General features: G+C 42.5%; 1 protein-coding gene across 1 annotated transcript in view; it reads left to right on the top strand.

Moving 5' to 3' along the window:
- Snx30 (sorting nexin family member 30) overlaps positions 1-16,364 on the top strand; it is a 122,332-nt gene that overhangs the window by 46,608 nt on the left and 59,360 nt on the right. The window contains exon 2 of the mRNA XM_041632439.1: positions 12,191-12,382. Within this exon, the coding sequence (XP_041488373.1) occupies positions 12,191-12,382 (192 nt within the window). The remainder of the gene's footprint in view (positions 1-12,190; positions 12,383-16,364) is intronic.

Genomic DNA, 16,364 nt, shown 5'->3' with positions numbered 1-16,364 from the left:
ATTTCGTTTCTTGTAGACCCTTGTTCTGACAACCAGGAATGTTCTTGGCTAATCTTTCTGACATGTCTGTGTGGTACTGTGTCAGGTGATAGTTCAAAAACACATGACCAAACTTTGTAGAATGAATGAATGGTGGTGACAAGATTGGCTTGGAGGCTGAGCAGTAGTTAAGAGCACTTGCTGATTTTGCAGAGAACTAGGTTGGGTTGCCAGTTCTAGGGGATTCAATGTCGTCTTCTGGTCCCCAGGCACTGCATGCACATGCTGAAGTTTATGCATGCATCCAAAACACTCATGCACATAAAGTAAATAAATAAAGGATATGCTAGGACCTTCTTCCATATAAGAAGAAGCACTTGGGTTGTAGTGACTACCTTAACTTTCACGGGGCCATGTAAAAAATGTCTGTGCCCCCCACAGAGTAGGGTACCAATGACAAACCAAAGTAATGATTCCATTCAATTGGCTTAGTGAGCTAATGAGTTTATTTGGACTTACTTAATAGGGTTGTGGCAGACCCCCCAAAAGCCATATCATAAAAAGTCTCATCCCTGCCTTACCCTTCCTCCCTTCACCATAGCTGCATAGGTAGAGTACCCTTTAGTTTATTCTCTCTATGTTCTAGCCGGCAGGTGTGCCCAACATGCACCCTGTGGGCTGCATGTACCCCAGGATAGCTGTGAATGAGGCCCAACAAAAATTGTAAACTTACTAAAATCTTGAGGGTTTTTTTTTTTTTTGTAATTTAATTGATGCTTCTTGAGCATGTACTGTGTGGATGACAATTTTGTGTTGCAATGTCAAAAGATGGGTCACCTGCCTGAGTAACTCCTACATCTTTTAAAGGTTGGGGGCAGAATTGAATACAGCTGGGAGGGAAGGATACTGGAGGGAGTGGCTCAAATCTCAGGTAAGGGGCTGTTGACCTTCCTTCCCTGGGACACGTCAGTAGCCTCTGTCTTGAAGGTGTCTTTTGGATGGTCACGGCTCCTCTGCTCAGAGGATATCCCTCTCCGAGTGTGCGGCTGCACAGCCATGCATGAGACTGTGCTCTTTGTATATCATTTCAATAATCTTGTGCCTGTCACTATAGAACAAATAGGTATGATGACTTCTGGAAGCTTCTATACCCCAAGGCCTTGTGAGATGAGGGTGCAGAAGTACCAATAGAAGAATGAACATTTTGCTCAGATTTGTGGGTTTTGGTTGACAGGATTCCGAGAGAGGGTTGGAGATGGGCGTAAAAGAGAGCTGTTTTTTTGGGAGAGCTGTGGTTTTAGGTGGAGTTGGGAAAGCTTACTCTGTCTTCTTAGAAAGCTGTCTACTTGGACTTTGAAGTCTGCTAGGTGGCATGTGCATACAGCAACCAAACAAAATACCTGAGGAAAGCAAGTTAAAGAAAGGAGGGTTTCTTTTGGCTCACAATATGAGCTTATAGTTCATCAGGATGGGAAAGGAATGGAGGCATGAGCATGAGGTGGCTGGTCACATCACACCCGTGCTCACGAGAGAGAGATGAGCTCTGCTGCCCAGCTCCCATTCCTTTTATTCAGCTCAGCGTGGCTCTTCCCACCTCAGCTAGAAACTTCCTCACAGACATGCCTGCAGGTGTGTTTCCATGGTGACTCAGTTTTCTCCCAGACCCCCCCCCCCAAATCCTGTCAAGTTGACAGCCAAGATCATCCATTACACTTGTAGTAGCCGTGACTCTTAGTTACTGTTCATTTGGGTACAGCTTGTGAGAATACCTCTTTTCCTTTAATGGTGGTGACTTCTTAGCCTGGAATGTCCAGACTGTGTACTACCCTAGCGTTGTTTTTCCATTTGGCAAACCTCCTCATTCTTCTCATGCTGTCCCAGCATCCTTTGCTCTCACCTTTGCTGCAGAGTACTGTTACAACCAGTATTGCTTTGTATCATCATTACAGGCTTTGACATCCATACCCTAGCTAGACTGAGTTGTGTAAACACAGATGGTCTTGGTCCTGTGTTTCAGTATCCCTGCGTTGTCTCTTTGCTGGCATCTCTTAGATGCTCGGTATGTTCCTGAAATAGTGGCTCCTCTTCAGAAGACTGTAGGAATCATGTTTAAATTAATCTTCTAAGAATGTCCAGAGCAAGGGCTACATTCTTGAGAGTTCTTCAAGAATCTAATAAAAGATCATGGAAACTTTGCCAAAGAATGTGGACTGGGGCTCTTTGATTTTGAAATTTATTTTGAAGGTGTTCTTTTAGATGCAATTTAAAGGGCAGGCTTTCTCGTAGGGAAGCTAGGAAAGCTGTATCAGCCTGTGAGGGCAGAAACACGTGGTCCATGAGCTCACATATAAGGAAGATTTGTCATATAGAAAACGGTCAGGATTCAGAGCAGGAAGGTGTAAGCCTATTCCCGGACAGGATCAGCCTGGAAAACAGACTGTGCTGGTCAAGGACTCGGTTAATGTGTGCGGACAGCTGGGAGGTTTTGAAGAATGTTTGACATAGTGTTTCTAGGTCGGTGGTAGGAAAAACTGAACCTTTTGCTACTAATAATAAGGAGGAAGGGTCCAAGAACTTGGACATATTAGTTAAGACATTTGAATAGCTCCAGGGCTAAAATGGGTAATGTCTTTAAAATTCTCTACTGTTGGTTTCATAATTTCCTCTCTACATTATAGACATTTTATAATTATATGCACTAGTCAGCTTTACTGAAGTAATAAACAGCTCCCAAACTCCACAGTTTGCAAGAAACATTAATTTTTAGGTCATGTTGTATTTTCTGACTGAGTCTGCTCACTCTTCCCAAGCCTTGATTTCTGAAGGAGAGTTCCTTCTGGGGTGCCAGGTGGAGGGGAAAGAGTGAGAGACTGAGAGAAAAGAGTTTCTGAGGCTCAGCTCAGGTCTGGCCTATGCTGCTTTCATTCATTTGCCTTTGGCTGGAGCAAGTCACATGACCTAACACAAAGCCTGTGGTATGGGGATGTTTTTCTGTGAGAAACCATTAGGTAATACTAAGAATGTATGATCCTATCGCAGGAAGTATTGGTCACTTATGTGTCTGTAAACAGAAGTTTTCCTGTGTTCACAGCCACTGTCAAGTACCTGATAGCTGCTTCCCAAATTACCACATAGAGGCTTAATATTACTTATAAATGCTCGGTTGGTAGCTCAGGCTTATTACTAACTAGCACTTACACTTAAATTAATGCGTAATTCTTGTCTATGTTTAGTCTCATGGCTTGGTACATTTTCTCAGTACATTCTCATCTTGCTTCCTCTGCATCTGTCTTGCAGTTCCTGGCTTCACCCTTCTCTGTTCTGTGTTCACTTTGTCTTTCTGGTCTAGCTATATCCTGCCTGACTATAGGCCAGATGAGCTTCATTTATCAACCAATGACAGCAGCACATATCCACAGTGTGCAGGAAGACACCGCACAGCAGGTGGACACTGGCTGTCCCCTCTGTGCCATCTGCTGGTTTCACTTAATAATATTTAGTAAACGCATTGTTTGCATTTATCATTTCCTACTGTTACTTGTATTAAAGTTTAGGTTAATTTGGGGAACTTGACTTGTCATGAAGCAATATGGCTGATTACTACATGTTTGCAGGTATTACAGTGCATCATTGCATTGTCTCCAGATTCTGGGTGTCAGGGTCTTACTGGGGGGCTCAGCACTGGGGAGGTGGTATGTACCTGAATCCCAGCACTGGGATGCCGAACATCAGGAGCTCAAGTCATCCTCCTCTGTGTAGTGAGTTCTGGGCCAGCCTGGGATACATGAGACTCTCCCTCAATACTCCTCCTCCTTGAAAAAGGCTCTTCCCTCTGAGTTTAGTAGATGTGCCTCCAGTTTGTATCATGATTATTGAGACATAATTTACACAGGAAGAAGTCTGTTGTCAGCTGTTAATTTGTACTGTGAAACCACAGTCACTGTCTAACTCCAAAATACTTGTGTCAACATGCCCACTGAGCCATCAGTGCTGTCCTCTGGCAACCAGAAGTCTGCTCTCTGTGTCTGAGGACATGTCTGTACAGTTAATAGAAGCAGTTCACTTAGAATAAGGTTTTTAAAGTTCATTGCTGATGTTTCTGATAGTATCTAACATACTATGAAATTTCCTTGTCCAAATCCTTAATTTTACTTAGAGATTTTAATTGAATGGTAAACACTTTGGATCTGTGGACATGGCTGCCGTCAGCAATCCATCTGCATACAATTCTTAGTGCAGTAATTACATCAATACATTTCTTTATGTTGAATCCTTCTTGCTTTCTTGGAACTCACTTGTTTGATCTTAATACATTCTTTTTTCAATATTACATATTTATTGTGTATGCAGGACCATGAAGGGGTGGAGATGCATGCCATGTCACCAGTGTGTAGGTCACAGGGCAGCCTTGGGAGTTGACATTCTAGAATATGAGATCAAATTCAGGCTTGGTGGCAAGTGCCTTGACCCTTACCCTCTGTGCTACACTAAGGCCCCTATTCTTCTCAAAAACTATTTTTATTTTATGTGTATGGATGTTCTGTTTGCATGTCTGTGTGCCGTGTGTGCGAAGTGCCCTAGGAGGCCAGAAGAGGCACTGGATCCCTTAACGCAGCAGTTACAGATGCTCATGAGCTGTGATGAAAGTGGTCCTCAGGAAGAGCAGGCAGTGCTCTTACCCACTGGACCTTCTCACCAGCTCCTTGATACAGTCTTCTAAAAAATAAAAGTAATTATTTATTTACTTTCTGGGTATGAATATGCATTCATGTATATGCACCACGTGCATACCTGCTGAATACATTGGAACTGAGTTGCAGATGGTTTGGGGCCACCATGTGCGTGCTGGGAATCAATAGGGACCCTTAACCACTGAGCCATCTTTCCAACCCCCTTGGTCTATTCTTTTTGAAGACTCATGATTTTTTTGTTATATATGTGTATGTGGGTTTATGCACATGAATGCAGTGCCTTCAGAGGCCAGAGAGGGCATTGGATTCCTGGAGCTGGAGTTACAGGCAGTTGTGAGTCACCTCGTGTGGGTGCTGGGAACTGAATTTGGGTCCTTTGGAAGGTCAGGGAGCAGTCAAGTGCTCTTTAGGGCCAAGCCATCTTTCCATCCTCCATCGTTTTAAAAAGTTCTTTTCAGAGCAGGGGATGTAGCTTAGTGGTAGAGTTAGGACTGAGTTCAAGTCCTTGTCCTGCAAAACATCAATTCATTGATTAATTAAATTTAAGAAACAGAGCTGGATGTATGCCCCATTTTATGGCACTTTATTACATTTGATAAAACTAACACACAAGCCACGGTTTTGACTGTTACTTTATAGCTGCCGTATATAATAGTTGTCATGGAATTTTGATAGCAGATTATTGGTTAGCCCTCACAAAGTGACTTGGAAGGTTTCTTTGTGTTTTCATGTGTGTCTCAGAATATTTGCTGTAAAACCTCTGGGCCTTGATGGTTATTGTTTCCAGATTTTCTCTTTCTTTTTAACTTCATTGCTGCATATCTGTCTCTCCTTCCCCAGTGCCACCAAGCTTATGTGTCTTTCTGAACTTATTGGTGTAGTTATTTGTAATACATTTATAACTTAAAATCACTTATAGAGATAAGATCTAAATAGTTATTATTTTTCTTCTTTCTATATTGGCTGGGCTTTGTAACTTTCACTTTATCTAATCCGTTTTTTTTTTTTTTTTTTGGTTTTTCGAGTCAGGGTCTAATCCGTTTTTTAAAGTGAATTGATTTTTTTTTATTTTCTTTTTCTTGTTTTCAGGATGTATTTTAAATTTTCTGACTTTTTTTACTAAGTAGATGTGGCCTAAGTTCATTTTATGGGTTAAAGCTTTTCATACATATATTTATCTGCTTTGTGGACTCTGCCTCTCTTGTTTCCTTGGGTCTTAATGAATGAGAGAGCATAGACTTCAGGTTTTCACTTTCTTTTTGGTTGTTTACTTGTGTCTGATGTGCTAATAACACAGGTCTGCTATTGGACTGTTGGATTGCCTGTTTCTGCTTGATGTCACTGAACTGTCTTTTTTGAGTCTTCACTTCTAAACACTTGAGCAAACAGAGGAAGGATGGGGGCGGAAGGCAAGTCCTGGGCAGTTAGTGAAAGGTGGTCTGACTCATCTCAGTGTCCCTTCCAGTGCTCTGTCTTCAGCCCAGAGCCCCACGCCCCTCAGTGCCCCTTAAGCTATACAAAGCCTTGTGGGAAGGGCACCCCTGCTGGTGATCCTCACCCTGCTTTGTGGTTTTTGTGCAGCGCCTCAGCCAGAGCCTTACTTTGTCTCACTGTCCCGTCTGCCATACCCCATCACCAGCCCTACAACTGCATTTTCACATTAGGCTTATGAAGGGGTTGGGGCAAAGATATTTTCTACATCTTTGCAAGCCTCAATGACAGTTAAATAGTCTCAGAAAAACTCTATTAAAGGTGTCTCTCGGTCCCCTGTTCAGCAGTGTTCTAATTATATCTAGTATAAATTTTTAGAAAGCCTGGTCCTTGGGTGGCACCCTCTCCTGGTTTCCAGAATCACATCGCTTTTGTATCCCATTCTTTAGATGCCAGGTTAGCATCTAGTGTAGGGTGGGGAGGAAGTTAGCTGTGGCGGTTAACTTATTGAGATTGTCTAGAAGTCTAGATTTATAATTTTTATCTGTCTGTCTGGAGTCTATTTTTCAAGAAGAACCTTGCTATGTAATGCAGACTGGTCTCAAACTTTTAATCCTTGCTTCTACCACCCCAGTACTAGGATTACAAGCAATCTCCTCTATGCCCAACTTGGATTTATAATTTTTATAAGGAATGTATAGTATATTGTCTGTCTTGCTGCCATAAATGCCATCAGTCCTGGCCACTTTTTAGGTTTCATTGTGTCCCCTGTTCTGTTAGTATCTTTGACAAGCCTACTTCTGAGTTTTTTCACTTTGAGTTGATTCTCCAGAATGGCTTTAAATTAAGTTTTACAGCAAAATCATCAGTCAGGAGAGTTCTGTTCAATTTATGTAGGACATATTCATTCTCCAGATCTCTGCTGTATCCATGACTTAGGACAAATTGGGCAGGTGCAGGCTGTGGATAAGTGCTGTCCTCCCCTGTGGGTTGCCTTGATCTGCTTTGCTGGACTCTTCTGAAAGGGGTCTTCATGTTTCCCACATTACCCGGTGTCAGAAAGGAAACTGGACTATGTTAGCATGACTCTTGTTTTTTCTGCATCCATATTGACTCCCAGTAGAGGCCATTCTGCCTTTATGAACCTCATGTTTAACATAACGGAAATCTCACCAGAGATGTAAGTGTATTTTAATTATCTTGCCAACCACTGGCTATGACAGTACTTGAAACTGGAATTTCTTGAACCAGAGGAGTTTGTGAGGGAATGCAATTTTCTTTGTGTGTCTTTCTTGGGTAAAGAGTGAGGGACAGGGGACAGAAGAAGGAGTGTTCTTACAACTACTGGCGAGAGTTGACATTTTGCAGCAATGAGTGGGTTTTGTTTTGTTTTTGCGTTGCTATAAGAGACAGGGTTTCTCTGTGTTTTCTTGCCTGTCCTGGAACTTTCTATATTTATTTATTTATTTTAAATTATATACATATATGTGTCTGTGTGTGTGTTTGTATACATGAGTGTAGGTGCCTGAGGACACCAGAAGGTCCCTCATTGCTGGAGTACCAGGCAGTTGTGAGCCACACTATGTGGGTGCCCTCTGCTAATAACAAGTACTCAGAACTTTTGAGTCTTCTCTCTATCCTTAGATTAGATTTTTTTAAAAAGAAGGACTCTAACTGTGGTATGGAGAACTGTCTGATGATAACTTAGCTAAGAGTACGTGCTCTGTGTCTGCAGCTCACGTTGCTACCATGAGAATCCAGGTCAGAGCACAGCAAACTCCACTGCTGAGGTCTCTGCTGGGCAGAGGCACCTGGGCTGTTCACGTCTCCCAACCCTCGCTCATTACCCCTAAGATCTTTGTGTTTTCTTAGTACACTTATTTCTCGTGGGGCAGGATCTTGAAAGTCATTTTGTGATAAACTTATGATCCTGAAGAAAAAATGTTGGTTTTACCTCAGTGGCTTTAAAAACAGAAAATTCATGTTTACCAGAAGAATTTGTGACCAGAGAATGGAGAGGAAGAATTGCCAAGGGGTTGGAAAATATCCATGAAGCAATTCAGTTTAGTAAGGAACTCAGGCTCAACTGTTGGCATATCAAACACTAGGGCAGGTTAGGTCTTCAGTCTGCACCCTCATGGAAAGGGGTCATGGCTGACCTGCTGATCTTGGAAGGCTGTTATTGGTTAGTCGGAGCAATAGCATCACTGCTCTGGAGACTTCAGACACTTGAGTCTTGTCCATTGTTCCTACATGCCCAAACTGCAGGGGACACCCTGGAGTGAGAGGTGACAGCATTTTCCCTAGCTGAGTAGTCCCAGGAGGAAGGAATATGACCAGATTTAGCTGTGACAGAATTTGATTGCCTGATTCTCCCTTTCCTCTACTGGTCAGGTCATTTCATATTATATGTGGCTATTCCTCAAGGTTACTGGCTGAGGTCCAGGGATAAACCTAGGAGAGTTGGTATAGAGTCTCTGTAGATCAGACAAGAGAAGGCAAATAGATAATTACACCAGCACATGCACACACATGTACATATGCACGTGGCAGATAGATAATTACACCAGCACATGCACACACATGTACACGCATGTACACATGCACACGCATGTACACATGCACACACATGTACAGATGCACATGGCAGATAGATAATTACACCAGCACATGCACACACATGTACACATGCACGTGGCAGATAGATAATTACACCAGCACATGCACACACATGTACACATGCATGTGGCAGATAGATAATTACACCAGCACATGCACACACATGTACATATGCACATGGCAGATAGATAATTACACCAGCACATGCACACACATGTACACGCATGTACACATGCACACGCATGTACACATGCACACACATGTACACATGCACATGGCAGATAGATAATTACACCAGCACATGCACACACATGTACAGATGCACATGGCAGATAGATAATTACACCAGCACATGCACACACATGTACACGCATGTACACATGCACATGCATGTACACATGCACACACATGTACACATGCACATGGCAGATAGATAATTACACCAGCACATGCACACACATGTACAGATGCACATGGCAGATAGATAATTACACCAGCACATGCACACACATGTACACATGCACGTGGCAGATAGATAATTACACCAGCACATGCACACACATGTACACATGCATGTGGCAGATAGATAATTACACCAGCACATGCACACACATGTACATATGCACATGGCAGATAGATAATTACACCAGCACATGCACACACATGTACACATGCACACACATGTACACATGCACGTGGCAGATAGATAATTACACCAGCACATGTACACATGCACGTGGCAGATAGATAATTACACCAGCACATGCACACACATGTACACATGCACACACATGTACACATGCACGTGGCAGATAAATAATTACACCAGCACATGCACACATGTACACATGCACGTGGCAGATAGATAATTACACCAGCACATGCACACACATGTACACATGCACGTGGCAGATAGATAATTACACCAGCACATGCACACACATGTACACATGCACGTGGCAGATAGATAATTACACCAGCACATGCACACACATGTACACATGCACACACATGTACACATGCACGTGGCAGATAGATAATTACACCAGCACATGCACACACATGTACATATGCACATGGCAGATAGATAATTACACCAGCACATGCACACACATGTACACATGCACGTGGCAGATAGATAATTACACCAGCACATGCACACACATGTACATACGCACGTGGCAGATAGATAATTACACCAGCACATGCACACACATGTACACATGCACACACATGTACACATGCACGTGGCAGATAGATAATTACACCAGCACATGTACACATGCACGTGGCAGATAGATAATTACACCAGCACATGCACACATGTACACATGCACGTGGCAGATAGATAATTACACCAGCACATGCACACACATGTACACATGCACGTGGCAGATAGATAATTACACCAGCACATGCACACGTGTACACATGCACACATGTACACATGCACACATGTACACATGCACACATGTACACATGCACATGGCAGATAGATAATTACACCAGCACATGCACACACATGTACACATGCACGTGGCAGATAGATAATTACACCAGCACATGCACAGTTATACATGTACACACACATGTTCCACATGTACAAGAAAGATAGATAATTTCATCAGCAAGTGCACACACATGTACACATGCACACACAAGGTGTGTGCTATTGTTTGTGGATAAATCAGGTATATAAACCAATTATGTAAAAGTATTTATTTTTACTCTATAGTATGAATATTTGTTTGCCTGCATGTATGTTTGTGCACCACATGTATACATGGTGTCTGCAGATGCAATAAAAGAACTTTGGGTCTCTTGGTACTGGAATTACAGACAGTTGTGAGATACCAGGTGGGTGTTGGGAACTAAACCTTGGTCCTCCTCACCCCGGGCCTTGCTTTCCTCTGCCTTGTCTTATCTTTCTTCTTTCGGGTCTCCTGTGATCAGCTGTAGCTCATGGATATTACTTCTGAGGTAACTTCTAAAGGACAGGTCAGAGCTCTCAGAGTGTCTTTGACCCCACCCTATGATCTGGGGCACCAGTGCCTTTCCATTGCTGTCTTGTCACTTTTTGCCACATTCTTATTCTTTGTCTTTCAGTGATTTCTGAGGTAACACTTGGGTCTTCCCATCTTCTGGTAGACACAGGCTCTGTTCCCTTGTCAAGTTCTAACACCACAGGGGGACTGTTAGACTGGGCCTTAGATGTTCATGGCCTTTGTTTTAGTTAGGGTTTTTATTGCTGTGAAGAGAGCCATGACCACAACTCTTATAAAGGTAAGCATTTAACTGGTGCTGGCTTACAGCTTCAGAGGTTTAGCCCATCATGGTAGGAAACATGGTGGCATGCAGGCAGACATGATGCCCAGGAGTAGCTTAGAGTTATATCATCTGGATCAGCAGGAAGAGAGAGACACTGGGCCTGGCTTGAGCATTTGAAACCTGAAAGTCCATCCCGTGTGACACACTTCCTCTAACAAGGCCGCAACCCCTAACAGTGCCACTCTCTGTGGAGTCTGTGGGAGCCATTTGCTTTAAACCACCATAGCTTTTAAATATACTATGTTTGTAAAACAAACAAATAACAACAACAACAGTAACAAAAACACTGGATGATGGCTGTGCAGACCTTTAATCCCAGCATTCAGAGGCAGGTGAATCTCTTGAGTTCAAGGCCAAGCCTGGTCCACAGAGCAAGTTCCAGAATAGCCAAGGCTACACAGTGAGACTTTGTCTCAAAAATCCCAAGATAAAATCAAACATAAATAGGATACTATATTTGTAACAAATTCTTAACATGTAATTTATCCAGGTAGCCTTAGGCCTTCATCCTATGGTGGAAAGAGAATGAGAACTGTTGTTTGCTGTCCTCCCTCCCTCCCTCCCTCCCTTCCCTCCCTCCCTCCCTCCCTTCCTTCTTTCCTTCCTTCCCTCCCTCCCTCCCTCCCTTCTTTCCTTCCTTCCTTCTTTCCTGACATTTCTCCCTCTGACAATCTCTTTAAATTTTTTTTTTTTTACTGTGAAATTTTAAATACAAAACGGGACAGATAGCATGAAAGGCTAAGATCTGGTTAGCTTTTTGTCAACTTGACACAAGCTAGAGCCATCTGGGAAAGTGAACCTCAATCTAGAAGACACCTCCATCATACTGGCATGTAGGCAAGTCTGTGGGACATCGTATTGAAAATGATTGATGTGGGAGGGTCAAGCCCACCCATGGACAAGTCATCCTAGGGTTTATTTGAAAGCAGGCAGAGCAAGCCATGGCGAGCAAGCCAGTAAGCAGCGTTCCTCCATGGCCTCTGCATCAGTTTCTACTTGAGTTCCTCCTGTGACACATGGAGTGAAGAGAAACATGGGCGCATTGGCAGTTGTTCTTGAGGTTTTCATAGTGTGGCTGCAGCAGCTGTGATTTGGTGAGGTTCTCCATTCGTGTGATTTCTAAGACTGTTCTCTTCTTCCAGGACCTCATTTTGCCCAATGGTGGTACTCCAGCAGGCACTTCGAGCCCAGCATCATCATCTTCCCTTCTGAACAGACTCCACCTTGATGATGACATTGATGGTGAAACTCGTGATCTCTTTGTCACAGTTGATGATCCTAAAAAGCATGTTTGTACAATGGAGACCTACATCACATACAGGATCACTACCAAAGTAAGTCCCCTACTTTGTGGGAGTTCATACTTGTGCATGTGTTTTCTGTTTTTGTTTTTGGGCAGTTCACACAGGCTATGGTCATCTAGAGGAAGAATCCTCAAGTAAGAGGATACCTCTCGAAGACTGACCTATAGGCAAGTCTGAGAAGCATTTTCTTCATTAGTGACTGATGTAAGAAGACCCAGTCCGGTGTAGTTGGTACAACCCTTGGGCTGGTGGTCCTGTGAGGTATCAGGAAGGCAGCTGACCATGAGCAGGCCAGTAAGTAGCCTTCCTTCATGGTCTCTGAATCAGCAGTCTCTGCCTTTAAGTTTCTACCTTGATTTCCCCCAGTGATGAACTGTGATTGGGATGTGTAAACCAAATAAACCCTCTCATCCCCAAGTTGATTTTGGCCACAGTGTTTATCACAGCGCTAGGACACAGCCTAGAACAATGCTCTGAGCCATTGGGATCCTCTCTCTGCTTTTGCTGTCTCTCCTGTGGTCACTTTATTATAGTTATGAGAGGGAGGTTATATTAAAAGTTAAAAAGAATTATATGCTTACAATAGGTTTTTATTCTTAAAATGGGGAAATTGTGGCTGAAATAGTTTAAATAAAACTTTTGGTCCCTGTAATCCCTCTGTGTCGTTAGTGGTTTTGCTTAATGTTTCCCAATCTGCATGACTGTATACCAATCCATGTCTCTGTGATGGGACCAGGATTTGGGATAAGTGGAGTTAAAGACAGAAATGAGGGGACGGAAACTGATGTCTAGTGATTCTCTGCCATGCTCTCTACCAGACCGAAAGAGGGAAGAGCACTGGGACTAAATTGATTAGTTTTATCAGAAATCCTAAAAGATTTGTGTTTAGTTAGAATTTTATACATGACGAAACTGAATAACCTGTATGGGGCAACAAAATTGGTAACTAGGTTTCTTTTTTTTTTTTTTTTTTTTTTTTTGGTTTTTCGAGACAGGGTTTCTCTGTGGCTTCGGAGCCTGTCCTGGAATTAGCTCTGTAGACCAGGCTGGTCTCGAACTCACAGAGATCCGCCTGCCTCTGCCTCCCGAGTGCTGGGATTAAAGGCGTGCGCCACCACCGCCCAGCGGTAACTAGGTTTCTAACATGAATGTGTTAAGACTACAAAGTTCATATTCTTCATTTAATTCTACTTGTAAAATAATACATTTAATTCTTTTGGTTTTTCAAGACAGGGTTTCTCTGTGTAACAGCTCTGGCTGTCCTGGAACTCGCTCTGTAGACCAGGATAGCCTCAAACTCACAGAGATCTACCTGTCTCTGCCTCCCAAGTGCATGGATTAAAGGCATGCACCACGACTTATTCTTACTCTCTGGGGGAATGGTGGGTATGGAACACAAGGCCTTGTTTCTGCTAGGCAAGTGCTCTACCACTCAACTATATCCCTGATCTATGTTGTTGACTTTTACTTTTTTGAAGTCCTTTTTCATATTCAAAATAGTATTAAAATTTTAGAGTTAGATCAGGGTTTCTTAACTGACAGTATTGATATTTTGAGATGAACAATACTTTCTGTGGGGGCTGTCCTATTGTAGGGTGTAGGACATCCCTAGACTCTGTCTATTAGATGCTAGTAGCACCCTCTACTTGTCTCCAACCCCAACTTATGACGATCGGAATTATCTTCAGACACTGCAGGACTGGGCAGGACAGAAACCTCTATCAACAATTGGTGCAAACATGGCCAACTAAATCCACTTAAAACCTGAGAGAGTTTGGGAAGGAATTTTAGACATACACAAATACACTCTGGCGGCAAGCAGAGATGCAGCTCCTTTAAGAGTTTTCCTGACTCAGCTTTAGTGGCAAGAATTGTGCAGTTTCTTTAAGGGAAGCCTTTCTGGTTTGTGCTAGTTACAGGAACAGCTTTGGCCCCTTTTGGGGGTTGATGCCCACCATCCACAATGGGTCTGCATGCCTGTGGCTCAGTGTAGGCAGTGGGATCAGGTCTGCTAGACGTGCACAGGCAGGAGAGCATGGCGGATTCCTGCCGCCATACACAGATATTTCCAGGCTATGCAGTGTGATATGTGGCAGATTTAGGTTTTACTCAGATAGAAAGGGTTTATGTGCTGTATGCCCAGAGTCATGGTCGTGAGGACGGCTTCCACCCAGCAGTCCCAGAGCAGGTGGTGAACTACCTCTGCCATGTTGAAAGCCTGGGCTGCTGAGACCAAGCTGTCTACTATTTTTAAAGCACCCCTGGTCAGAAAATTATTACAGATATGCAATAAAGACAAATTAGATGTAAAAGACCTCTAAATGGGTCACAGTGTTAGATTAATGTACATAGGCTTGGGAGAGATAAATAGTTTTTTTTAAAAAGTGAATGGTTTAAAAAAATAAAACAAAGTCTTTAAAGAGACAGAGTACAGACAGTCCAGTCATAGATTAAAGGAGTAAAAAAAATAAGCCACATAAAGATAGAATATACACAGAGAGTATGGATTATGTATATTATTATATTTTCTTTTAATGTTTTGACTGTAAATGAGCTAAGTCAGAGAGACATGTCATTGTATGAGATGCTGAGCTAAACCAACATATGTATTTTAAAGGTATCTTGACTTCAAAATTTGGGTCTAAGGATATGTTGCTTTGGAAATGAGGTTTTGCTTTTGTTTCCACAGAAGATGAGAAACTGTGGATTCCTTTCAGACAAATATGGTTTGATGGACCAAGACACTCTGAAAAATCTCCAATAGGAGTGGGTGGCCCAGATGATCCAACATTTCAGAGGATCTCTATTAGAGTTTTCTCTGAGTTCTACATCTAGAAAAACCTCAAGACTGCTGGTTGAGTTCAAGACTTGACCATAATCTTATATTTTCTTTAGGTCCCCATAAGATTATCAGTGCCCCCAATCAGCAGGAAGTAGCCTAGAAAACTATACCCACATCCCGCCAAAATTGATTATGGATGTTTGTCTTTGTTTAGAGTGTTGGCTACAAGTTGTTATGGATAATGGTCAGGAAAAAAAGCTAAACAGAGGAGACTAGATTCAGAGTTCTTGTTTTTTTAAAAAAGGGGGGAGTGTTGTGCGACAATGATCTTGTACCCTGTAAAGATTTGTCACTTTTATTGGTTTAATAGAACGCTGATTGGCCAGTAGCCAGGCAGGAAGTATAGGCAGGGCCACCAGAATAGGAGAATTCTGGAAAGAGGAAAGGCTCAGTCTGCAGTCATCAACCAGACACAGAGGAAGCAAGATTAAAATGCCTCACTAATAAAAGGTACCATACTATGTGACTAACACAGGCACGAATTATGGGTTAATATAAGATGTAAAAGTTAATTAATAAAGAGCCTGAGTTAATAGGTCAACCAGTTTATAATTAATGTAGGCCTCTGTGTATTTCTTTGGTAATGAATGGTTATGGGACCAGGCAGAACAGAAACCTTTGTCAACAAAAAAGTGCTTTACAAAAACAGCACAGATATGAAAGAGGGATGGGGGCTTGGTGTGTATGTTAGAGAGGGACAAGGGGGTAGTGGCTAATGTTACTGGGATATGTTTTATATATGTATGAAGTAAGTACTTCGGTCAGGAAACCATTCTTTTCGTCTGTTTTTCCTCTACCACAAATCACACACTGCAGAAGGAATTACAGATGTTTTATGACCTTTTATGACTGAACCTTTATGGTGGTGTTAGTAGCTCAGATAAACCACATATTCCTTTTCTTACTCTTCAACCCTCCCACTTTGTGTTGGGAATTGAACATAGGGTCTCACACGCCAGTCACAATACCACTGAACTATCTTCCTGACCTCCTTATTTTCTCTTTTAATTAAAAACTAATAATTTGGGGCAGGAAGCAAGATTTTGCTGTGTAGCTCAGGCTAGCCTTGAACTCTTGATCCTTCTACCTCACCCTCTCCATCTCTGAGATGAGAAATGTGTGCCTCTATACCCAGCAAACATTTTTTTATTGTAAGAATTTGGTTGATTC

Source organism: Microtus oregoni, unplaced genomic scaffold (genome assembly GCF_018167655.1).
Source record: "Microtus oregoni isolate MIOR12 unplaced genomic scaffold, Mior012 000041F_ref0000270, whole genome shotgun sequence".
Classification (NCBI taxonomy): Eukaryota; Metazoa; Chordata; class Mammalia; order Rodentia; family Cricetidae; genus Microtus; species Microtus oregoni.
This window is presented reverse-complemented; position numbering and strand designations above follow the sequence as displayed.